At 37.1% G+C, this 26,336-nt stretch overlaps 1 protein-coding gene across 1 annotated transcript; it reads right to left on the bottom strand.

Moving 5' to 3' along the window:
- Nucleotides 1-6,438: 6,438 nt before the first annotated feature.
- OPRM1 (opioid receptor mu 1) lies at nucleotides 6,439-25,137 on the bottom strand (the record flags this gene model as incomplete). Its single annotated transcript, NM_001314122.1, is given in 5 exon segments — nucleotides 6,439-6,477; nucleotides 23,534-24,054; nucleotides 24,780-24,994; nucleotides 24,997-25,133; nucleotides 25,136-25,137. Coding segments are annotated over 5 exon segments (914 nt in total), but the record flags the coding sequence as incomplete, so codon positions are not given.
- Nucleotides 25,138-26,336: the final 1,199 nt, after the last annotated feature.

Genomic DNA, 26,336 nt, shown 5'->3' with positions numbered 1-26,336 from the left:
TTTATATAGATGTAGTAGCTTACATGGAAAGTGCTTCTCTGGGTAGGAGGCCTATTGGTTTTCTCCACTCTCTTGAGAAATAAGGGCCATGAATTTCCATAAGGCAAATGAGTTTTGAGTTAATACAGCAATGATCAGTAGCAGCTTCCCACTGAGTCAGAGTGCTGGGTGAGCCTGGGGGCAGATGGGAACAAATTGTCTCACAGCCAAAGAGAGTAACAGGAAGGCCTTGTTATTTTTCTGTTTTTTGAATGGACTCCTGCAGAGGCAAGAGCAGGCAATAGGAAGCAGGTTTACCGCCTGCAGAGATGCAAAGAAAGAATCAGCTGATAGGTTTCTTGTGCTAGTCAGTATATTAGAGATTGAATTCTGATTGGTTCTAGCATCAAAATGATACAGAGAAGAAGGACATTAGTTGATGAAATGGAGAATGTAGGTGGCCCAGCATGATGGCAAGCCATGAGCAAAGATATGTCTCAGTTTTCCACTTTATTCTGGCAATGATGACCTCCTACACTGGTCATTACAAAGGGAAACGCACTAAGTAGAGAAAATTGGGGAGCATGCATGTATATGATGACAAATATCCCAGGGAGAAGTCAAAAATTTTGAATAGCAACAAAAAATAAGCCAATGACAACAACAAATCCCCAAACCAACCAACCGGACAATCAACAAACAAAAAAACTTCAAAGAGTTTTGACAAATAAGGAATAGGCATTCTGAAATATCTGACTGACCATTTTATCCTAATTTACTTTATAAATGAGAACTCTTCTCTTTTGAAAGTCTCTGGTAGTCAGATTCATTAGGCAATAATGTCCACTGATTTTAGAGCATGATATCTTGACCATGGCAAGAAAAAAATCACATATGCTACTCTGCCAGGAAAACTGTAGAAATTAATACTGCATCTCAATGGTGTGCTGTATAATGGAAATTTCATGCAAATTGCATTGTCTTATTTTGGGAAAGTAAAAACTCTAATATGGCATGCAAATACCAGTGGATTCATAGGGTAATCTCAGATTAGAGACCTTTGGAGGGCATAATAAAGATTGTATGCCTGTGACTGGCCCTTCCTAACTCAGAACTGGGAGTATCCGTAGAAGTCAAATCTACAGACCAGAAGAGGCACCAACTGATCTCTAGGCTTGGTTGTTTTGATGTCATAGCAGTGTGGGGTGGTGACATTATGGCTACGACAAGATATGGAATGTGAAGAGTATCTCTGCATCTCAGAAGTCCATCTCTGAGAGAACCAGAGAAAAGAGAGCCTATGAGACATATAAATTTTGCATATATCATATACTGTTGGGACATTGCTTCCCTCCTCAAAATGGGGAAAAATAATTGTTTTTCTCAGTAGTTTATCTGCATTGTTCTCCACTATGGACTGTAAAATCTCAGTCATTAGATCACACGAATGTGATTTCCTCTCCCTTTTCTCTGGGAATTGTTAATTAAAGGTTTTACTGTAATGATATTCAGAAAGCTCACTTATGTTGTTCAGTGTATATGACTGTGTTCAATTTCACTTAGGCTTTCAGGAACATAGTATCCCCTCTATTCCCTCCTTTTCTCCTCTTGCATCTCCCTTGTGTGTATCACTTCTCTCATTTCCATTTGGCATTTTGTAACCCTGTGTATTCATTAAAAACTTTCTAACGTTAGTGGGTAAGGCTAATTGAACAAAACATTTATGTATTAGAAGGAAGACAACAGAAATGTCTTTTAAGAGAACTGGAAGTAAATATGATAGCCTGTTCTCAAGATTTAGGTTCTTTCAAAGATCAAATAGCAAAGTAAGAAGAAGGAAGTTGTAGGTAATGTTAAAATACATCTTTTCCTGAAGAATTTTTTGCTAAACATGCTTAGTACAGGGCATGTGACAATACTAAGATGAATTTTCTTTGCTGTCTCCAAAGAGACCTCTATGTTCTTTCTCTGAAACCATAAGACAAATATACATTTATTCTTTATAGGCAATGCACACATCACTAAGAATGAGGCACTATTAGTTGAAACTTAAGCAATAAACTTTTTTTTTTCAGTTGTCCTGGTTTCGATTTACATAAATTGTAGGGGGAGAAGGAAACTCTGTTTGACTCATGAGATAGCTCTGAATGGCCACTCATTGAAGTGTGCAATCACTGAGATGTATAGAAGGCCAATTCAGTGTCTGCAAAATATTATCTCCCCTTATGATGTATATTAATATTACCATTCTTTAAAAATCATAACTGAAGATACATCATCTGAAAAATAAAAGCATATCTATGCTTACATTGAAACATTTGGGGCTATTATGGTTCATTTTGGGCAACATTTATACTGTAGAAGACTGCTTTGTGCTCTTTCTACACGTATATAGAGGTTTTACTGAAACACAAAGCTATAAAACTTGTTTGCATTCAACCGTGGTTTCTGCAGGTCCTGTTTCTGGTCTAATATATTTTAAAGAACAGTTGCAGCTTTGAATAGATCACTACCTGCTCTACAAAATGCACACTTTTTAGAGGTAATCTCTGTGTATAAAGGGTAATAATGCCAACCAGTTCTTCTGAATGGTAGTGAAGTATGATGCCAAGTAATTCTGATGGTAGAATGATAAAAATGAGTAAACTCCTTACCCCTTATGATTCCACTTGATTCTTAATTCACTTTTTCCAAATAAATAGTAAACCTTCTGCACTGTTTCAGATCTGGGGGTATACTCTATGAACATCTTAATCTATTGTTTTATTTTGTCTTCAAGCAGATTGGGACACTCTTTTGGATGTGAATGGGTCAGAGACTTCGCTAAGTTTCTGAAGGTTGGGAGACAAGGAAGGAGTTCACCCCTTATACCACATGAAGTCAAAGGGCTGTTTTTTCAATGTGTGAGGTCAGGGGTCTGGAGACATTAGAGCTCTAAGCACTGGTTTCCAGATGTGTCAGCTATGAAATACAAACCTGAATCTCTCTCAAAGAGCAGAGAAAGCAGTAATTGTCCCAGTTTCCTCTGTAATTTTATAAAGTTTAGGTAAAATTTCAAGTGCAGATTTAAATGGAATTCTCACTTCACACAAAGTAATAGGAAATGCAAAGTGAGTTGAAAAAGTATATTACTAAATTCGCATTAAATATGTGATGGGAAGAACCCCAGAAAAATTGATCTCTCTTTGAATATATGACCAAGGTCTAGAATCATCTTTTCATATATTTGAGTCAAGGCATGCTTTCAAAGATTGATAGATTCAATTTTATTTTTTTCTGAGCTTTTAAAATTCCTTTAAAATGTGTATGCAGCTATTTAATGTTTGAAAAGTACTTTGTTACAGGATGCACTTTCAGCCCACCCTCAATCCATTTTTCATAATTCTAAAACTCATTGTCAATGGTCCTTACATTTGTAACTCAACTGTCTAGGACACAATAATATTGGGTAAGTTAAACTGAACTTGACTTTTCTGCTGACTCCTTTAAAAAATGCTGAGGCATTACATGACAAGAGCTTGAATATTTGCCATGGACCATAGCACACTAAGCTTTTACCATTTGGTTTTGCTTACAACTTGCAACGTATATACTTACTTGTGGTTTTAGTTTGATCTCAGTGGTGAGCAACAACTGGGTTAGCATTATTTCTAATTAAATTCAACTGACTCTTGGCTGGAGGTCACAAAGCTATATACTCTTTAACTGACTTGTCACTTTAGGCTCTGATGTCCTAATGGCAGTGATCTTAAATAAAATCTGGATGCTATATTCCATCACCATGATCCTGAAGCATCTCCTACCAGGAAAAATACAATGGTTAGACCAAGGCACTGATGAAGGTTTGCATTTGTTCCTATCTCTTCCCCTTCCCCAAGTAAGGTGGCTCACGAGAAAAAAAAATTATGTTGAGAATCTAGGCAAAAATTTTGATGCTTTTGCAATGGCAGTGAGGATTCCTGAAGACACCTATTTCCTACTGGTGGATATTTTTATGAAAAGGATAGTGTTTGTGGCTGTATCTCACAGCCATGGTAGGGGCATGTGTAGAAAAGTTGAGAAGCTAAGGCTACTATTTCTTCCCCTTAGTTTACATCTACAATCTGCTTCCCTGGAATGCCAAACCAGAAGAAATTCTGTCCATAAGGATATGAAGGAGAAATGAGAAGGAAGAATAAAACAGAACATTACATTTTCTTTATACACAGATTTCTTTCTTTCTTTTTTTTTATACACAGATTTCATAAGGATCTTTAGCTCATCTGATTAAGTCAGGGCTGGCACTTCCCTATTTGCCACAGACCAGCAAGACAGATCTAGCAAATTTGTGATGATGGTTTTGAATGAAAAATATGGAAAACATATTTATTATTTACTGTAGAATGTTTTAACTAAGAGCTGGTCATTAGGCAGAAATAATGATTGTTGAGAATCATCCTTAATGAGCAGAAAGTAGCACTACGTCATCTCTTGAGAGAACTATTATTACAGCCCATTAAAGGCAAGAATTTTCCTCCCCCTTGACTTACATGCAGATATTTCATTCTCCTTTATTATGTTTCATTTGAATTATCGTTTTCCTTGTGGAAGCTTTAATAGTGTATATATGCATATATGTATTTATTCACAAATGCATTTATTTAACATTCTAAAACTTTTTAAGGCTCTGGTTTTAGTTACTTTGATCAGAAAAACATTAAAGATGATGTATATCCATTCTGGGACATATATTTGTGAAATAGAGATTATTAGAGGCAAATATAAGACTTCAATATTCAAGATGAAATATCTTGGCTTTTGTTTTTTTCTCATTCAGTGAATACATGTATTGGGTTCACATAATGACAGCCAACTGGATCTGAGATGGTAAATTTAGTTATTCTGATCCAAGACAGCTGTCTTCCTGAAACATTGCCTTTGGATGTCCGGTACATATTTGTGCCTTATTATACTGAAGAATGGATACAAATTTTAATGTTGAATCTACTGGCAGCTTGCAGACTTAGAAAGGGAAGTTGGCACTCTGTTGTCTACTATGTCTTCATAGATAAATATGTACATGACTCATTTAATCAACATGGACAAGAGTTCAATGTGGAGGGCTTTTATGCATGGACCGTCTGACTTGACTGCCTACATAGATCGAGTAAAATGAGTGATTGCCAAATCTTTACCATATTTTATACCATAGAAAACCAGTCAAAGAGGAGACTTATCTTACAGAAATTGCTTAGAAGACCGACATTTTATAAAGGAAATCCTGACATTTAGCAAAGATCAAAAAGACCAACATATTGATGATGACATTATATAAACACAATCTTCAGGAAAATATTCATTGTTAGTATTTCATGTCCAAGTAACTCCACAGGATTGAAAAGAAGATTAACCACTTTTATCTATGGCCATTTGATTCTTTCTGTTTTGAGATTAAGCTTATTGGATCCTTATTTTTAAGAAGGTTTAGCCTGTTCTGAAAATCAACAGCAAAAATCTGTCATTTTATCACATTGATTCCAAAAGCATAAGTACTCTGAGCAGAGTTTAAAAAAAAGATAAAAGAATATGCAAAGGGAGTGTGTAGTATGGAGAAACGACTGCAAAATGAAGTCAGTACATTTTAATGCTGGACTTCCTCCATAGATGAAGTGATGAGCTCAATGATCCACTATTACCTTATATGAATACTTCTACAAAAGAAGAGAATTGCACCGTTAAAACTAGGGAGCAAACAACTGAAAGCCTAAGAATGGACAATCTCCCATTGAGACTCTCGGGAAGTACCTGCAATGCACAAGAATCCATCTTTCTGCAGCTGACACATTGCTGTGTTTCAGATTACCTTTCATGTTAATTTCTTCCCTTGCAATCATGGAGCTAGATAAGAGATGTTATTTTAAAAAGAATACAAAACCAAGAAATGAAGGTGGAAATGATGTCTTACGTGTTATAATTTGAAGATTAACATTAAAAGTAATAACAGAATAAAGTATTTCTTAAAGAAGACTAAGTAAAGTCCTGACTTCCCACACAAGTTCCTTTGATCGGAGGTAGCACTTACTTTACATGTCACCATGCTGAGTTTAACAATTGATGGTTTTCCTCTAATGAGATTATAAATATTTGCTTGGAAAAAAATATTATACATGGAATGGTAATCTTCTATGATGACCTCAATTCACATACCATGGTATATTTTGGTTCCATTGGGCATCTTCCTCATGCTTATGTACACAAACTGGACTCTTCAGTGTAGTATAATCCTTTCCTTCCCAACACTTAGTTGAGATGTCCTTCTCATGTGCAGAGTGGAGTGGCCACAGAGGATTGAGTTTGGATGACTCTGGAGCAGATGCTTTCCTAGGAAACTGGAGCTTCCCACATGTTCTTGCAGTGACCTGCTTCCATATAGATGGTGGCTTCTGAGCTCAGTGAGGATCTGAATGGCATGAGACCCACTTAGGGCAATGGAGAAGTTTCTGCTTCCAGATTTTCTAGCTGAAAGAAGAAAGAGCAAAGTCACTGAGCGTTTCAAATTGGGTTGCAGTCACATTTATCAGGCATCTTCTGTATGTCAGAACTGTCCTGAGAACCCTCAGTATTCTTTTACCTGCAACCCTCAGAGCTTTTTCTAAGTGTCAAGACATTACTTAATCTCTTGGGTCATTATGAATAATCTCTTGGATCATTATGAATATACTATTGCGTTTGTATACAATGAGAATTATACAGTAGTCATCAAAGGGATATTACTGATGGCTTCCTTGAAAAAATACATTTTAATCCAAATCCCTTATCTCCCTCTGTTCTTGACCCTCTTTCTCCTTCTTTCTCCTCAAATTATTCATGGCTTGACAAAAATTTCAAAAGAAAAGTAGTGTCTCTCTTTGCAATACCTTTCATGTTCTTCATTTCTAGGTGAAGACATTTTAATTTTTCACCCAATTCTCAAAATTAATGGATTTTTTCCCTGAAGCAACTGATTTGAAGCACACAGATTTTATCACCTGCACTTCCACTGTAAAGCCAGCATATACTGTAAAGCTAGCTACTTTTTTGAGCAATAACATGTTTGTTCCCACACATAAAAACGTGGCCTGATATTTTCAAATATGGGAGGAAAATTGTAGGAAAGAAACAAGTTTTATAATTAGCAAGTAATAATTGCTGTCATTTTTACTATAGTTTTTGGTGAGAAGGAAAGGAGGTGTTTACAGAGTCAGCGTCAAGGCGTGAGAGGGCTTTTCCCTTAAGTTTATTTTGGTATATTTCACACTTCAGGAAAAGTGCAGGAATGAGAATAGCACAAAGAACATTTGTGTATACTTTACCCAGACTTACCTGTTATCAACATTTTATCCCATTTGTTTTATCATTTGTTTTCTATCCTTTTTTTTCTCTCTTCTACACACAGACACACACACATGATCTCACCGAACCATTTGATAGTCAGTTGACTTTTTATCATTACACATTTCACTATATATTTCATTATATATTTCCTAAAAATAAGGAATAGAAAGATCAGAATCACCATTTGGAGAGGCAGTCTACCATGGCCCTGGGTTTCCAGTGCATCCTTGCTGACTGTGCCAAACTGCAAGGCTTCATGTCCTCAGGCCTGGAACAGTTTCTACAGGGGGTCACATAGGCAATTAGTTAGGCCAAGGTGACCACAGCATCGATTGCTGTGTGAAGTGCCTGTTCCTAGGAAGGTTTGTTTACCGCTTGGCCCCAAAGGGGCTGAGACTTCAGCTCTGGGTTCCTTAACTGTGACACAACCCATTGTGTGTGCAGCCACCATCTGGTCTCATCACACTGCCCTGTGGGATTTGGAGGCAAAAGAGGCACTGCTAAGCTAAAGCTCCTGTTATTCCTGTGCTGTGAGTACCAAACTGTCTGACCTTTGGTCTACTTTTCGCACCTCAAGAGTTGTGGTAAGACAACCTGCTTGCTTGCTCAATCATCTCCTTTGTAGTCTTTGGAGATGGACTCCTTTGGAGTCTGGTTACTTCTTGCCATCTTCTAAGAGGTTCTTCCCAAAGAACCACCACCTGCTGGCACCACTAGCAGGATGTCAAGATAGACAATAACTTTTTGGAAGAGAGAAGGCGGGCTCATGGACTGGGTTTCAGAATATGAAGAAACTCTTTGGGAGCTAGTAGTAAATGTTCTGGCCAAGGTGGTACCAAAAGACAGGGAGTAATTGGTCCACCCCTGTCTTCTTGTTGATGAATGTGACTTAAGTCAATGGATGGGGGCTGAGTAGTGAGGACACAAGTCTAACCAACTGCCCACATGGTACCATGGTGGTTGCTTGCTCTCCTATGGACTAGGAGACTAAGAGAGCACTCTGACCACCACTAGGGAGGAAAGCACAACTTCACCAGCTGTAAGTCAAGACTAGAAACTTCTACATGGCAAATGTCTCCATAATGAACACTAAGATATAGACCCACAGTGAGAGGGAAAAGAAGGATGTCCAGGAGTGCTTTGATCAACAGGCCAAAAAGGTGTTAGCCATGTGGCTGATGAAGGAGTAGGGAGGATACAAAGTGAACAAAGCACTTAATGTCTTCTTACAGGAGATCTCATGCCTGAAGCCAGTGTGCAGATAATTGAACTGGGACAGAATCATGCCACACAATGAAGTTTACTATTGTGTATTTCTGTTTCAATGATCACATTATGACCAAGCAAGGGAGACTTTCTTGAGGCCAATACAATCCCATGAAACTCTATAGAGAAAGCTACTCAAAGGCTGAGGCTGTTTTATACTTCTTCTACACTGAACAGAATGACAGCCTGATTATGATCCCGCATCCAGAGAACAACTGGTTCACTTTACTTTAAGATTACCCCCTTCTCTGCAAAGTGGAACATTCTACTATTTCTTTCTTTCTTTCTTTCTTTCTTTCTTTCTTTCTTTCTTTCTCTTTCTTTCTTTTTCTTTCTTCTTTCTTTCTTTCTTTCTTTCTTTCTTTATTTCTTTCTTTCTTCTTTTTTCTTTCTTTCTTTCTTTCTTTCTTTCTTTCTTTCTTTCTTTCTTCCTTTCTTTCTTCTTTCTTCTTTCTTTCTTTCTTTCTTTCTTTCTTTCTTTCTTTCTTTCTTTCTTTTCTTTCTTTCTTTCTTTTTTTCATCCTCCTTTCTTCCTTCTTCTTCTTTTTTTTTTTTTTTGGAAGACCTTGTGCTGGAAGCTGTGCAGACTTAGGGCCATTAGAGGCCCAGGACAGAGATAGCACTCTCCAAACCAGGCAGTCTCTGCAATCTAAGGCAAAGGTCAGGATGGGAACATCTAATGTCCTTCAAACTGTAAGGCAATGTGAATATGCTTCTTAAAATGGGGGGTCCCAAAGTAGAGGCTGATGGAATAATCACCAAAGAAATGTGGTCCAGATATAAGGCTATGATGGGCCACATGGAGGCAGTTAGTAGCTCATACAAATAAAATTCTGCATGCCTCTCTAGAGCCAGATTTCTTTGTGGAGACCAGTCTCCCACTAATGAGGAACTAGGAAGCCATGTGTCTGCCTTATAGCAAATTGAGTCCTCAGAACCTCTACTGCTTCACCTTGCATTTCTGTATCAAGATTTGAAAACCTTTAAGGATAAGGGACACTGGGATGAGGTAAGGTATTTTTGTTTCCAGGGGAGATCAGAGGCTTTATACCCTAAGAAGGACACAATGGGGGTAGGAGAGAAAGGTAAAGGGGAGAGAATATAATATATATAATTGCATATATTCTGACATAGAATATACGTAGTAATGTGAATATTGTCCCCTGCCATCAGATTCCACATTGTAGTCAGGAACCTACCCTTTACTTTAGCTATCATAGCCAATGAGTTGGAACAAGCCATAGGAGATCAACAAGTCAGGCTAAACTCCCTGATTGTAAATGGATCAACGATTGGGCTTAGACTACATTCTTTTTGATATGATTGAATTAATTTGTTGTGTTTGAATTGATATCAACACTACGGTGGTACAATTCATGCATACTATAAGAAAAAAGCTGAATGGTTATTGGAAATAAGACCTGTTAGTCTTCTCCGGCACTTACTCAGTTGAATATAGATACTGGGATGCATGGCTGAGGTCAATACTAGAGATTGACCACATCCTGTGGATGGGATTCTGTGGATAATAAGTCTAATCAAATATTGACTGAAATGAATAGGACAGATTTGGTTCTAGCTCCTGTCAGAATATCTAATCCAAATTGCTATGGGTTGGCATATAAAAATTGAGTTCAGCCAAAAATGTGTTGAGCTGACAGGTGAATTACTGGGAAGGACAGTCCTCTAAGCATCCCTACACATTCTTGCTAACTGAACTGTGTTACAAGGCCTATCTTCTGACTCTGAATTCTTCCTAGGGTCACAGTCAATTGAGAACCTTCATTGCCTGACCTCATGAGAACTACAGCATCACCATTTTGTGATTGCTTGCTCCTTGGTGAGAGGATTGGTTTGCTTATTGCTTGCTACAAAACGTGCTGAACCCCTAGCTCTAGGCTTTTCCATTGGTTGCAACCACTATGTGCATAGTGACAATCTGGTCCCATTGTGTTGCACCCTGGGACACAGGGACTGGGAGTCAGGGCTTCTGTGCTGATACTCCTGCAGTTTGTAATGCTATGGGGGACAAATTGTTTTCTCTGGTCCATTGAGTCACAATGTGTATTTTTGGTACCCATGGAGTGGTGCCAAACCTGCTTGCTTTCTTAGAAACCCGTAACTTCCTGCCACTTCCTAAGTCTGGCCTTTTTTCCTGACATGACTACAGTACCATTATAAATTTCAGTAAATTTGACATTTGATATCGATACACTATTTTAATCTACCATCAATTTTCCAATTTTGTCAACAACTTTTGAACTGTTTTTTTTTTTTTCAGGAAGTCAAATAGCAAATACCTATCTTGAACTGTTTTTTAGCCTATTTTGAACAATAAAGTTTTGAAAAGCTTTTGGATTATTCTAACTGAGGCACTTTTAATCTCTATCCACACAATGATTGGAGTGTGTTGCCTAACCCTGAAGGAAATTTAACAGATTTTTCTTTTTTAACCAATTTCACCATTCTGTGGAAATAAATTGAAGTCTTGAGAGGTGAAGTGACATGCCTGCATATTGGTTGAGGAAAGATAGTTCAATATTCTTATTTTTCTTTTTTTGCAGGCACTTTTTTCTACTTCTGTTTTCTCTTTCTTTTGATGTCATCTGAAGTTGCGATTGAAGCTAGAAACAAAGTTGGGTACTTTTGAAGCTGATCAGAGTTTTAGCCAGCAATAGGCTTCAAACTGTCATTTTTACAGCATCATTAAAACAAAGCCACACAGAAAACTGAGAGCTGATGCCTAATAGGCAAAACTCTCCATTTGCCTCAGTAATATAGAACCATCTCTTTTTCTAAGCTCCTTTGCTTAAATAGACATATTGGGATCTAGAGCATGACAAGGGGTCAAACTTTGGTAGAGGAGAATTCAAGGAAATGTGAAATAGTCTGGTAGTTCAAAGGATTCAGACTCGATGGGCCATATACTTCCGTCTCCTCTAACTGCGTATTTATTTTGTTCAGTATAATACATCTTTTCTCTCACAAAAGGAAGCTTTGGTGGTTACTTTTGTAATTTACTAGAAGTTAGTCCCCAGAGTCTGATTGAAGTGATCAATCAAACCCAGAAAGGAGCCCTAATTTTTTGGCACTTAGAAGATACTGCTGATGTCCTGCTTGGGAAGATCTCCTGCACAGCCACTGGCATAGGATGCCAAGCTCACACCGCTAGTTATCAGCAACCATCACCAAACTCAGGCTCTTTAGCTTCCAGTCTTGCATTCTTTCACAAGAAAGATTATAATTACTCAACTTTTTTGGCATGTATCTCACCGTTGAGCATAGATGATTTTTAAAAAGAAACCTATTTTCCTCAAAACAAAAGAATGTGCCAACTATGAGACTTATTCTTAGCAAAGTGTAGTTTAGATCAGTGGAAACATATTCCAAAGCTACATAGACGTTTCTCCCCCTTGAGGATCATAACCAGAAAGTGGCAAATTTCAAAACAAAGCACAACAAAAGTGAAAACCCAAACAGAACACCTTTGAAACACTGGGCCTGTATTCAGATAAGTTTGAGAACTTCAGCTTAAAAAACAAAATGCAAATATGTATATAAAAGGAAATGTAGCACAAACACACACACACACACACACACACACACACGTGTAGTAGGACTTTTCAATGCCTTTACAATGTTAATACACAGCATCAATTCCCATGACCAAAATAAGACATGCAACATTTCTAAAGATTTGTCTAAGAGCTATTTTTTTCATATTAACATTTTATTTAGTAGTGTGCTGTAAGATCCTTCTTAGAAAGTCATTAGTTCTGATTCCTTAGACATCAAATCTTAACACCTGAATTCTGGCCATATTCCCTTTTGTAGAGGCAAAATTCTGATGCTTGAACATTCAAGACCTCCAGTGACAAGGGAGTTCTTGTATCTCAAGGCTTTAGAAATGTCTTTCTTTGGTTATATTACGATCCCTTTCCTGTAGCTTCACCTGTTGGCTTTAATTAGTGGAATTGTACTGAATAAGTCCAATTCCCTCTTCACATCCCTTCAGGTATATGAAGAGAACTATTTCATCCTCTCTGAGTCTTCTATTTCTCAGGTAACTATGTGCAGTTACTTCAACGATTTGTCATGTTGAAGAATTTTAACTTCTTTCATCTTCTCAGTTGCTCATCTCTGAACACATTGCAATTTGCTTATTTCATTTCTGAAGAATGTGATGTATTAGAGTAAAGCTAACATTTCTTAGGCTCTAGTCACTAGACTTCTGTGGATATGATTATCTCTAATACAATAGTTGGGATGGCCTATATCTATCTATCTTTCTTTTCTTTTCTTTTCTTTTCTTTTCTTTTCTTTTCTTTTCTTTTCTTTTCTTTTCTTTTCTTTTCTTTTCTTTTCTTTTCTTTCTTTCTTTCTTTCTTTCTTTCTTTCTTTCTTCCTTCCTTCCTTCCTTCCTTCCTTCCTTCCTTCCTTTCTTTCTTTCTTTCTTTCTTTCTTTCTTTCTTTCTTTCTTTCTTTCTTTCTTTCTTTCCTGTATCCTATTGTTGATCCATGAAATAAAATCTATGACTTTTTTTTAATATGACTTTTTTTCATTTCTGCTATCACTCACATTCTGTGTGTCTATAGGTAGATTTTTTGACTAAAATTTTTCTCTAGTAACTACTATAGCTATAGTTTTTGCTTATTTTTTCTAGTATATTTGTTTCTTTATCCTATCACTTCAGGTTATTCAGCATTCCTTCATTGATTGGGACTCATAAGATGGGAATCTGTCAAAACTTATAAGCATATCCCATTATACCATTATATCCAGATCATAATTCAACATACTATAGTATTATAACACTCCAAGAACTGGTCAAATCTCTTGCCAAAAAACACTATTGATACAGTGTTTACCTGATTTCTCTGTCTGCTAAGAAAACAAGATTCCTTTTACTATAACAAATTCTTAGAGAGCTTATATTGCCTCCTACAGGTTATTGCTTCCTTTCTAAGTGTCCTCAAAGTATGTTTTAATGATTTGATCTAGGTCCTAAAAACAGTTAATGCAAAGCTAAATATTCAATATGGTCTTTAGTTGCTACAAAGTTACTATTAAAACTGTGACTCTATTTCTTTCCCTCAGTTTTCCAGGAAATGTCTCCCATCCTTCTTTGCTTCTGAGGTTATTATTTACGTTTCATTTACAAGTTCTCTTAATGTTTCACAATATCCAGGAGGCTTGACCTCATTCTGAGTTTCCCAGTACCCTTTAACAATAATGTTTTAGGCTGAAGTTTTTTTTTTTTCTCTGAAAGAGAAGCTTGAAATAAAATAATGACTGAAGAATTGTGCTTTCCTCTTATCTTCATTAATATTGAATCTTAATCTTTGCAACTGGTTAGCAGTGCAGAAGGAAGCATTCTTTTGAGAAATCAGTTATCTCATAGGACACCTGGGGTCTAGCTCCTACTTTCGGGGACTATATTAAAGACGTCATAACTAATTTTTTTCATCAATTAAATGTGGTTGTCAGGTTAGATCAGTGGTTCTCAGCATATTCCTTCCCCCCACCACATCCACCCCCATCTTCTCACCCTAGGGGACATTTGGCAATGGCTGGAGACATTTTGGCTGTCACAACTAGGGATGAGTGAGTGCTGCTTGCATCTAGTGGACAGAGGCCAGTGATGCTGTTAAACATTACAATGCACAGTCTACCGCAACAAGAATTAGGTGGTCTAAAATGTCATCAGTGCCAAGGTTGAGAAGCCTTGGCTAGGATCAAACTTATGATTCCTTTCAGCACCATTATTTTATTCCTTTTGAATTTTCTTTACAAGAGCTGTAATTCAGTTTCTTGGGGAAAAGAGAAGGAAGGAGATGAAAAGTGTAAAGCCTCATTGAGTGGCTTAGAATAGTGTTAGCCAATTGCCTGGCAAAGTATGTGGCCTATAATTCATCACATTCAAGTCAAAACTAAGTGCTGCCTACTACAGTTATCATCATTCTCACAGACGTAGCATTTGAAGCTGGAGTTACTTAGGAGCATTTAGTTGGGCAGTGGTAGCATCTGGAAAAATAAATGAGCCACCTAAACTTTTAGGATTTTATATTACATCTTCTATTTTTACATAATTATAAAGTGTTTCCTTACCTGAATTTTTAAATTAAATTTACATAGAGTATAAATAATATAAAATTACCTGACTTTTTCTTTAGTCGTAAAAGTTTTCTTAAACTGTACTTGAAAACCAGATATTTGAAAAGATTCTCACTAACATCTTTTATATTTAGAAAAAAAGCACAAATTTAAAAAGTACATATTTGGCCTATACTCCTCATTTGTAGGATAAGGCAGTTTGGACTGGATGAACTTTAGTGTTTTCTTTCCAGTTCCAATCACCTAAGAATTGTAAATATTTTGCATATGCTTGACATATGTATATGGTAGTCATACTGTAAGCCTCCAAGGTAAACAGCATGGTAAAGTTCTGTGAGTGACATGTATCTCTTCTATTTCCTAAGGGTAGGTCAGAGAAAGCATTTTTTAAGTTGATGTTTTGAATTTGAATGAACTGATATATATTTGGGGATTTTTGAATATAAGGACATTTTGGGTAACATGACAGAGAAGAGGAAAGAACAATAAGAGTGAAATATTCTTGCTAAATTGGTAAACTGTAGGATGGGTTAAATAAGTGTTCATAATGCCAAATATATAATGACTACATTCCCTTCTACATCCCCTATGCACTGCATTTTCTTAAGGGTTTTTTTTTTTAATACTTTGGTTTTTCTTGAGTAAAATATTCTTATTTCTTAATGCCATTTTCCATAGCCTTTACTTTTTTGCTTTTCTATCAGGTGTCTTGGAGATAAATATTTCATCACTATAAGCAAAAGTTATTAATTTGTTATGCTTGATTTTTTAAAAAGATTTTATTTATTTATTCATGACAGATACAGAGAAAGAAAGCAGAGACATAGGCAGGGGGAGAAGCAGGCTCCCTATAGGGAGCCTGATGCAGAACTCAATCTCAAGACCTCGGGATCATGACCTGAGCTGATGGCAGATGCTCAACCACTGAGCCACCCAGGCATCCCCATTTGTTATGCTTTAGGGACTTAAGCATACCACATTAACATTTTGTGATTCTGAATCATCTCTATGTCTACCTATCTCTTTTGATCTTTATGAAGATTTGACAATATGGGTAGAAAAAATGGGGAAACAATTAGGTAGCTTCACAGAGTTCCTAGATATCTGACATCCCCAGGATTCCTGGTATCTGTATGGAAAACAGAATAGTAGGAAGAATGTGGCTAATTTCAAACACAATATGTACTCTTTATCTCCATCCGTCCCTTCTTTCCTTTCTTCTTTCCTTATAAATACTATGCTTTATAGATAAATGATATGAATTATTTTCCCCCATAATTCATTCTTGGACTGACAGAACTATTATTTTAAATCGCAGTGAAACGTTTCAGCTTATCTTTAATATTTGATAACTATATGGAGCTAATTTTTTATTTGCTTATGTTCCTAATAAGTTCAGTTATTATGGAAGGAAAAAGTAGTTCATTTCCTTTCATTCACAAACAATAAAGCAACAAACATTAAATTAAATTTAAACTTACCTCCCACCCAGGTATGGTTAGTAAAATAATATTTATGGGTATTCATTCCTTCAGCATACATAACTGATAATGCAGAAGATCAAACTCATATGAGGTCTTGAGAACTGGCATTATAATCTTTGGGATCATGAAAACCATTCATGTTTTGAAAAAGTACTATCACAGTTTTTAGCGCCAAAAATGAATCCTGTTAGTAGCTTCTCCTTACCCACTTTCTACTCACTTCAAAGCCAGGAACTCCATTATATAAGAAAGAAATTCCTTAGTGTAGAAGGAGAAGGGCAACAAAAGTTGTGACTCTAGGTTCTTGATTTCTATGCAAATAATTATTAGAAAGGAAAAATTGAGACATGTTCTATTTTAGAAACTTGTAGTTCTCATAATGTCATCCCCAAAATAATTTTTGTCATTTGTAAAATGGTAGTGATATCCAAATATTTATTGCAACCTACCCAAAGATATAGCACTCGAATGACATTCAAAAATTAAATGACCGGTTTGTAATTGGTCATCTTCATTCAGATGATCAGTTTGTTTGGTATGAGGAAAAAAAACACAAAAGCAAAAAAATACTATGTAACTGCATTTCAAATTCATAGAGGTAGAAGGAAGAATAAATGAGTTGTAGAAAGTTAAAAGAGCAAAATATCTACATTTTGTACTTAGCTCCCAGCAATAAATATAGATAACAAATAAACACAACCTGTCTCAAAACACGAAAGCTCAATGTGAGAATTGTTCATGTTAAATAATTAGGAAAATAACAATTCTCCACTTGAGGTTAGCCGAATAAGTAACATCTCATTTAAAGTTACTTTTTAAAAGATGAATGTGTTGCTGTATATTATCAGTTACATCAATTGAAACAACAAGCACAGGAAAATGCTGCTGTAATTATATTAGTTAATCTAATCTTTAAAACTTAACCTCCCTGAAAGATGAGAAAATTCATTCAAGAAGAATGTTAGCTAATTCATGCCTCAGAGTTCACTGTATGGTTCTGATATACATAATAATCTTGTGCTTAAACCCTCTTATATGCAAGTTGAAAAAACTGAACTCGTATAAGATGAAGAGGTTGCTCCATCACATGTTGGACAGGCACAGCATGACAACTACAGCATTCACTCTTCTCCCCATCCTGGTATCCTCTGGCACCACCACCCAACAAGCTGCCTTCTCTAGTAGGATAAATGTGATTTATAAAAATGTTAACTAGGGGGGATCCCTGGGTGTCTCAGTGGTTTAGCGCCTGCCTTTGGCCCAGGACGTGACCCTGGAGTCCCAGGATCCGGTCCCACATCCGGCTCCCTGCTTGGAGCCTGCTTCTCCCTCTGCCTGTGTCTCTGCCTCTTTCTCTGTGTGTCTCTCATGAATAAATAAATAAAATCTTAAAAAAAAAATAAAAATGCTAACTCAGCCTCTCTGACATGAATGAAAAATTTTAACTTGTGGAAAAGCAAATGTTATCATTTTAGTGAGAATCAACACGACTTTAATGATTGCAAAAGATTTTAGTTCAAATAACTCATGGAATGATAAGCAAAATCCTCATTATTAAATTTCTAATTCCTCATGTTATTCATTAATCCATCTAGATGTTTATCTTTATACACAGATATGATATGAATACATATAAACAAGCCTACATAAAGACCTTGTGGAATTTGAATTGTTCATATGTAAATGCTACAATTTAGTTCTAGGAGCTACCATTGGAGAAGAGTGACAACCAACTGGTGGGCAGTAGGGCACATAGATTCAAATTCAATTGGATTTGTTCCTCAGCCACTAATTTTGTAAATATGACCTTGGGCAAGTTAATTCTGTAAACATTGGCTTTCTCAACTGTAGAGATAATAATTCATACCGCATATGACTAAATAAGTTATACGGGACACAAACTGGTCAATAAGTGACATTTCTAATAGTCTTAAAGCCAAATATTTTCTGTGAATAATCATATTTTCAGTTAAATAATATTTTATCCTCCCAGATAATGGCCAAGTTATACAAACATGAAATTCTTATTGTTATTTATTAAAGATACTATTCATTTTTAATATAAATATACTCTAGTACTACACATGCATAAAGAGGCACACCAATATTATGCACATGCACATATGTGCATACACACACACTCATAACTGGATCCATTTTCTTTTAAATCCTCTAGTTGAAAGAATATCCATTTTTGTTTTATTCACAAAATATGCATTAATGTGGTCAAGCTCTGTAATTTTGTGAACTATTCTCTTTGGGGCTTTTGTGATGGAATTGAAATGCTTTTCCTTCTCAAATGATCTCTCCACAGATGTTTTATAAAAAAACATCAAGATCTAGTTTTTGAGAGTGATGTGGTTGATTTAAAAAATTAGGCTACTGCTTTTAGTTTAGCTGGGGATAATATAACTTTGTAGTTAATAAAATTGCAAAGCATCTCCTAATTTCTTGACATGGTACTTTGATTAAAATGCTAAGAAAATGCTTTAAAAATGGTAACCACAGGGCTTAGAGCTGGACTTGTCATATCAATGAGAAGAAGTTGGCAGGAGGTACCATAATATTAGTTTTATCAATGCCCTAAAGACTCATTGATAGTTATATTAGAAAATTAAAGCTTTGTCCACCTATAGCTGCATTATTTTGCTAAATATAAGATTCATTTGGTGAAAACATTCTTACCAATCAGCTTGACTAAAATAGTAGTCAGATTAGACAAAACGGTAACTTTTATACTATTTGGATAAAGTTACAGCTTTAACCAGTTTTCAATTTCATGTTTTATTCAAAATGCAGATTCTTGGACCCTTCCTTGACCTTGACCCAGTGAACCAGAATTTCTTAGAGGAATTTCTCAAAACTTATAATAAGATTTGAGAACCTCTGGCTGAGACCATGTAATAATATTTGACTATAAAGTGGCATTGTGTAGGAAAGCAAAGGAGAGTTTTGGATTAATACTAGAGGCCCAGGTGTTTTTCGGGGTTCTGCTTCTTATTGATGGTTTGATCTTTTATAACCATTGAGCCTCCCTGAGCATTTATTTGTTTATGTTTACCCGTCAGGGTTGTTATAGGAAGCCAGTGTGATAGTGCACATGAAAGCACTTTTAATCTGTGCTGTGATACAAATGTAAGATAGCATTATTATGACAGTTATGTTTAATACAAACTCTTTAAATAATAATCCAACTGTCTAATAGAGTTGTTTCTTTTCCCATATATGTTAAACATTAAAGGACATAGTCTTGGTATCAAAATAAAAAATGCATTATGGAATGCAAATCAGGGTGGGACATGAAGCAGTGAAGGCAGGTTAGAGTGGTCAGCATCTCAGGTCTGAGCTGATCTGAATTGATCTGAGCAAATGGGGAAAGTGCTCTGAAGCAAGGTGGAGTCCCATGACAACCACTGGCTGCTACATGTACAGCAGATAGAAAATGAATGTCTATGCCTGAGTCTACCTAATAAAACTCTAGAAGTCATAAAGACTATGAGCTGGCCATAAATCAGGCATGGAGTCCTGCAGCTGGAGCAGGAGGCTGAGTCCTAGAATGCACAAAGGAGAGGAGGACATTTTTATTTTATTTTATTTTATTTTATTTTATTTTATTTTATTTTATTTTATTTTATTTTATTTTTTATACTTAGCCAGAGCAAGACCTCTTTAGGGCCTGGAATCCAGTTCTTGGCCTGCTCATCAATAGCACTTGCTAAAAATAAAATTAGAAGACCAGCACACATGTAACAATTTTTTTTTTTTGACAGTAGAACTTTTGATCAGAGGACTCAAGAAAAGAAAACAAAGAACCCCTTCCATGAATATTTTCCAGTTACTGAAGAGTGAGCCTGGAATAATGGCAGAGTGTTACGTAAGCATTGAGGTCATCAATTAGTAACATAAGAAAAGGGTCATTCCTACTGTCCTCCATATCTCCTGAAATATCATGAGCCCTTTGATCATTCACTCATTTAATAGATATTTTTAGAGTACTTTTTAATATGTCAGACACTGTTTAGGTAGCTACTGGAAGAAGAAGAAGGAGCAAGGCAGATGTGGTTCACGCCCTCAGGAAGCTATGCTTGTCCAGTGCAGCATCGCCTACTGTAGATAGTTGGCAAAAGGGCCCACAATGATTTCCCTCCCTATATCTACACCCCTTTGCAATATAACTGCAGCTTCTACCATCAAGAGGTAAGGTCTGTTTTCTACTCCTTGAACTTGTGACCACCATGAGGAAAGCAGGGGCTAACATGCTGGAAGATGAGGTTCCATCAGGACCTTGCCATTCTTGCAGAGGTCATCCCAGACCGGCTAGCTGACAGCAGTTCTGGCAGCTGCTGCTGCCCCTGCATTGAGCCCACCTAAGACTGAAGAATCTTCTAGCCCAGACCTGCTCAAACTACTCATATATGGAAGCACAAACTACATAAATTGTTGCTTTAAGCCACTATGTTTTGGAGTGATTTGTTACATAGCAAAAGCTGACCAAGTAACCCTTAACTATGTAAATATGATTCAAAATTTATTTTGGGCACAGAATTTTCTCATATGGCTTATCAAATTACCTTAATAACTGCCAACTCTTCATTTTGCGCTGTAGGGACATGGTCTCAGTGTATAGTTGTCAGAATACAGACACCCTGGGAAGGTTTGATATTGGATCTCTGATCTGCAGAATATGAAGTTGACTAGTGCGCTTGAAATGTGACATATAGAATATATTTCTTCAAGAAAATACAAATACACAGGCAGGACATAAACATCTACCACAGCACCAACTCCAAACAAGCAGTTAAAAAGTTCATGCAAATCCAATTAGCCTTGTTTCCCAAAAGAATGGCTCATGGTGTAAAAACAAAAAACATGAAAGAACAAACAAACGAACAAAAAACCCCCAAAACCTGTCAGATTCTGAATTTGTATGATTGATCAACTATGTCCTATAGACACAGCCATAAAGTCTCTGATTTTTCCTTCAAGTAATTTCATTATTTTGATACATTATCAAAACTCTCACCAAAGTCTCCTTCCAGATGTCTGTGGAACGGCCTTGATTCTAACAATGACACATCAGTGGAGATGAGTGAAAGAGATCTTTGATTTATCTTAATTTTCAAATATGTCAGAGTGTCTTTTCCTCTTTTCCTGGCAGTGGCTCTTCTCTGTCCAGCCCTCCCAGCTGGGCATTTTGGGAAAGCAGCCAATTCCAGGGCTAATGTGTTTCTGCTGTTATCTGACACTGACGCTGCTTCATAGAGGCAGCAATGAAGATAAGCCCTAATTGGATGTATTTTTAAAGCAAACCTTTTAGTTACTTAGAACAGAGCTTCCTCAATTAGCTTCCTTTCTCCTCTCTCTGGCTATGCAGGAACCACACTAATGTGAAAATGCTGCATCTGGACGGGAGTCAAGAGCAGGGTCGGGGCAACTGCAGGACAATCATGCTGAACAGGAGAAGCTCTCCGCCAGGCAGGCTGGGAGCTGTGTTTCCCGGAGAGCAGGTGAGGGAAGCACGCTCAGAAGATTCGATGGGACAAGAGGCCCCAGCAGTGGTCCTGGGTAAGGCTACCCACAGCCACACCCCAGCGTGCCCGCAAGAGAGGGAAGGTGGGGCACGCCCCGACTGAGATAGAGTCAATACTTGATAGCGCTCCATCCCTGTGCTTGAACGGAAGTACTTTGTTCCACTGCAAAATGTGTTAACCTTGGTTTAGGATTGAGAGTTTTAAATTGCATTCTGCAATGTATTATCCTCAGGTCGGAGGAAATCTATTTGGATCCCTACCCGTTTTAAGGTACTCACAAGCCTTTGATAGCTGCTGAGGGGGAGAGCTGTTTAGTAGAAGAGGCAGGTTTAGAGGGCTTGATGTGGAAAAAAAATACAGAGAAAAGAAGCAGAGTAGAAAAACATTTCTTTCTGGCTTTTACCCAGCCTGAAATGGAATTAGAAGGGACACATGGTAAATTAGTAATTTCCCTTTGGTTGGCAGTGGGTCTGCCATCATTATCTTATACTGTCTAGGGGGCCCAAGTTCCCAAGTTCCTTTCAGCATTAATATCAGCACTGTGAGGATTAGCATCCCGGAGGGATGATCATTTGGGCCTCCTTAGGCTAGGCCTGTGGTCAGTAGGAAAGGGTGAGCCTAGGTGAGCCTGGGGCACGGCAGTGGGGATAGGGGGAAGCAGAGTGAGGCATGGGGAAAAGAAAACTGAGAGCAAGCAGCCGCTCTGTACTGTAAGGCTTTCCCTCTGCCTCCTCTGGTTAGGCTTCCTAGTCACTTTTACGGAGGCATCTGTTCTCACAGTCCTGGCCCCTGACCCTATGAAGTTGATGGCTCTGACTCAAGGATTTCCTTCACGGCAAGTTGGAATTTGAATTCTGTGTTATAAAATTACAGAGGCTGTGATTTTCTGATGTTGGCACTATGATTTGCAAATTTACTTATTTAAATTAATATTAGTAGTGACGTGCATGTTTAATTTACCGTCTAGGTTGGATTCCAAATTTTGCATCATCAGTGGCTTATCAAGGTCATATGAACTTAGAGACAATTTTTTCTCTTTTTGATTCTCATCTGATGATCATACCGTGTATAAATCTTGACTCTTTGGTGCAGGCCACACTCTGTACTCTGTGCATAAGAATATATCTTACAAAAAATCATCACTCCTCACCATATTAATCCTGACTGGTAATGACTGTTCTAAAACTGAGTTAGTTCTAATAATTAAGTAATATGTTTGCTGTTCTCTCTAGAGTTCAGGTATAAAAATTGACAAACCGATGGCTGAACAAGTTAGGCTGGCTTTTTTTTTTTTTTTTTTTTTTTGTCTTTTTTCCTTTGCTATGACAGTGATTTGCTGGAAACATCTGGCACCCATCACCACAGTGAATGAAGTGATGACCCTTTCTGTTTAACCACAGAACCAGAACAGGACTGACTTTTGAGAAGTGACAGGGATATTGGAATGATATGCATGAAACATATAACATTAAAGAAAATGAGAAGAATTTAGCATCACTTCCTCAATGTGCTAACATCATTAATTTTGCATAGAAGCAACAGCTGTGAAGATACTGATTTTTAGCAGCTTGATGAATTTCTAGTTGGCATATCTCTCTATATAACTAAATATATACAAATTATATAATGAAGTATCTCTCTGTCACAATGACCATAATTTTGCTCCTCTCCTCCCTCAGTCCTCATGGTAGGAACCTCCATCCATTCGTTACGGATCCACTTCTAATGGATTAAAACTTTGGATTGGTACAAACTAATTTTTATGTCATCCCCAGTAGGTGTGCCCAATTCTAGAAGCTGCATACCTGATGGTTAGTCCTATCCACTGTATTGGCCGTGGAGGGGTGGTCTCTAGTGTTCTGACGGATTCGAGTGGAGTTTTGTTGCTCAATGGTGGAGGAGGTTGGGATACAGAACTCTCTGAAGCATCGTTTGAAGTTTTCATCCAGAAATGCATAAAGGACTGGGTTCAGGCAGCTGTTTGTGTAACCTAGAGCAATGCAGAAGTGCCAGGAAACAGTCTGGAATGTAGTTTCTGGGATTGTGATCAAGGCTTTAATGATGACGTAAATGTGAATGGGAGTCCAGCAGACAATGAACACAGCCACAACTACCAGCACCATCCTGGTGATTCTTCGCAGATTCCTGTCTTTTTCTTTGGAGCCAGAGAGCATACGGACGCTCTTGAGGCGTAAGATCATCAGTCCATAACACACTGTAATGATGAGGACAGGCATGATAAAGGCAAAGATGAAAACGCAGATTTTCAGCAGGTTTTCCCAGTACCAGGTTGGGTGAGAGAATGTGAGTGTACAATCTATGGAACCTAGAAAACAATAATTATAAGGAAGAATTAGCAACAGCATCTCATTATAGCTTTGACCAGAGCTAACTTAAACCCATTAAGGGAAGTCAACAATGGAAGGTTTAAAGAAATTGAGGGAGAAACTCAGCTCTCTGTTGATTTTTAGGGGGAGTTAGTTTTTAGATTTTTTTCCTTAATATCTCATTTTTTTTCCATTTTAATCACTTTAAGCTTTCATTCAGTCAATAATTGTAGAACTTTTCACTGTGAGCTAGATCCTCTGTGGAGTCTATGTTGACATAAAAATATAATTACAGTCCAAAGGCTAGAGGAGGTACAAGCTAATGGATATTTTCATTCCACTTTTTGATGGGTGGTTCATCATTCTGATATGAGGACTAGAAATATGTATTTGTCATATGGGCAGGCACTTGAAATTTTAAAACAAGTCTCCACCTAAGTTTTTTGGAATTTAAGTTCTAATTACTCTTGGAAGAGCTATATTCTTATTTTCCTATCATTTTGATGATGCAGAGAAATCAGGAAACACTAGATTATATTTTCTTTAACATGTTTAGTGGGCTTAAAATTTAGGGAAAAATTCCTACTACAAAAAATTCAAAGGCATTTTGCTAGAAAAAATCGCTCAAATTACAATCTAATATGTTGGACCACTCCATACTTGGCTCATGACTTTATCAGCATGTCAGTCTATAAGTCCATTATCCCTTATTCCTGCAACTTACCATGCCTGTACTTTGTTGTTGCCATAAACATTACAGGCAAACCAATGGCTGAAGAGAGGATCCAGTTGCAAACATTGACTATTTTGGCATTGCGGGGAGTACGGAAATCCAGAGCCTTGACGGGATGGCAGACTGCGATGTAGCGATCAACACTCATGGTACAGAGGGTAAAGATGCTGGTGAACATATTATAGTAATCTATGGAGATCACAATCTGCAGAGGATGGTTCCAAATGGCCATGTTCCCATTAGGTAATTGACACTCTGGAAGGGCAGGGTACTGGTTGCTAAGGCATCTGCTAGAGCAAGGTTGAAAATGTAGATGTTGGTAGCAGTCTTCATTTTGGTGTATCTAGGAGATGAAGGAGGAGTGGTGGCAAAGTCAGAAGAAGACCAATGTGAAATATAGATCAGCTTCCAATAATAAAAGATATTGCAAGAGTTAGTGGAAGCACTTGAGATTAGATATGGAAGGACTCTTTTCTAATACTAGATTGGCTCCTTATAACCATGTTGCTATGAGCTAAGTACAGTTTCTCTACCTATCAGTCTTATAATCTATAAAATCGTTATAATAACAGCTGCCATACTGATTTATCACGTTTTAAAAAATGTGCCAAGCACTGTGATAGATGTAATAGACACAGAGAGCTCTCAGTCACATATCCAAGTCTTACTGATATTCATGAAATGACTATAAAATGAATAATAATTCATTTTAACTCTAAATATGTAAAGGAAATTTTAGATATATATAGTTAAAAGTATGGAAAAGTGTAATCATACAAGAATGGGTTTGTATATATATATATCAATGTAATGGAGAAATGTGTTTATATGCACATGTAAACATATATCTGTATACACACACACAGATTATTATGGTGGCAGAAGGAAGAAATGAAGGGAATAGAAGGGGTAAGATAAGGGAAGAAGGAAAGTATCTCGGAATGGTAGATATGCAAGTTTAATCTTACATTGGTAAGAGTAGGTTTTTCTAGATAGGTAGACCACCTAAACAAGTCATGAGTTGAAATGGCTCAATGCATGTGTTTTGGCTCTCCCAAAAGGTAAAATCCCACCAGAGAATGGCAACAAATCTGAAAGGGTAGGAACACAGAGGCTGGTTCTTGGAGGGATTTGTATGCCGTGGCAAGATTGAACTTTATCCAATCCATGGCGAGGAAGCTAAGGCTGTTTGTTTTGTTTTTATTTTTTAATAGCTTTATTGAGGCATAATTGACATACAATAAATGGCATGTAATTAAAGTGTACAATTTGATAAGTTTTGACATATGTACACACTTGCGGAACAATCATCTTAATTAAGATCAGGAATTGGCAAACTGCAGCCTGCAGACCTGGTTGGGCTGCTGCCTATTTGGTTGGAACACACTCGCATTCACTTAATTACTTCTTATCTTTAGCTGTTTTGATGATGCAGTGGCAGAGTCAAGTAGTTGTGACAGAGACCATGTGGCCTTCAATGCCTAAAATATTTACTATCTTACCCTTTACAGCAAAAAATGACAACTCTTGATCAAGATAATGAACATA

This window comes from Canis lupus, chromosome 1 (genome assembly GCF_011100685.1).
Source record: "Canis lupus familiaris isolate Mischka breed German Shepherd chromosome 1, alternate assembly UU_Cfam_GSD_1.0, whole genome shotgun sequence".
NCBI lineage: Eukaryota > Metazoa > Chordata > Mammalia > Carnivora > Canidae > Canis > Canis lupus.
The sequence above is the reverse complement of the archived record's forward strand: the minus strand, read 5'-3'. Positions and strand labels throughout refer to the sequence as shown.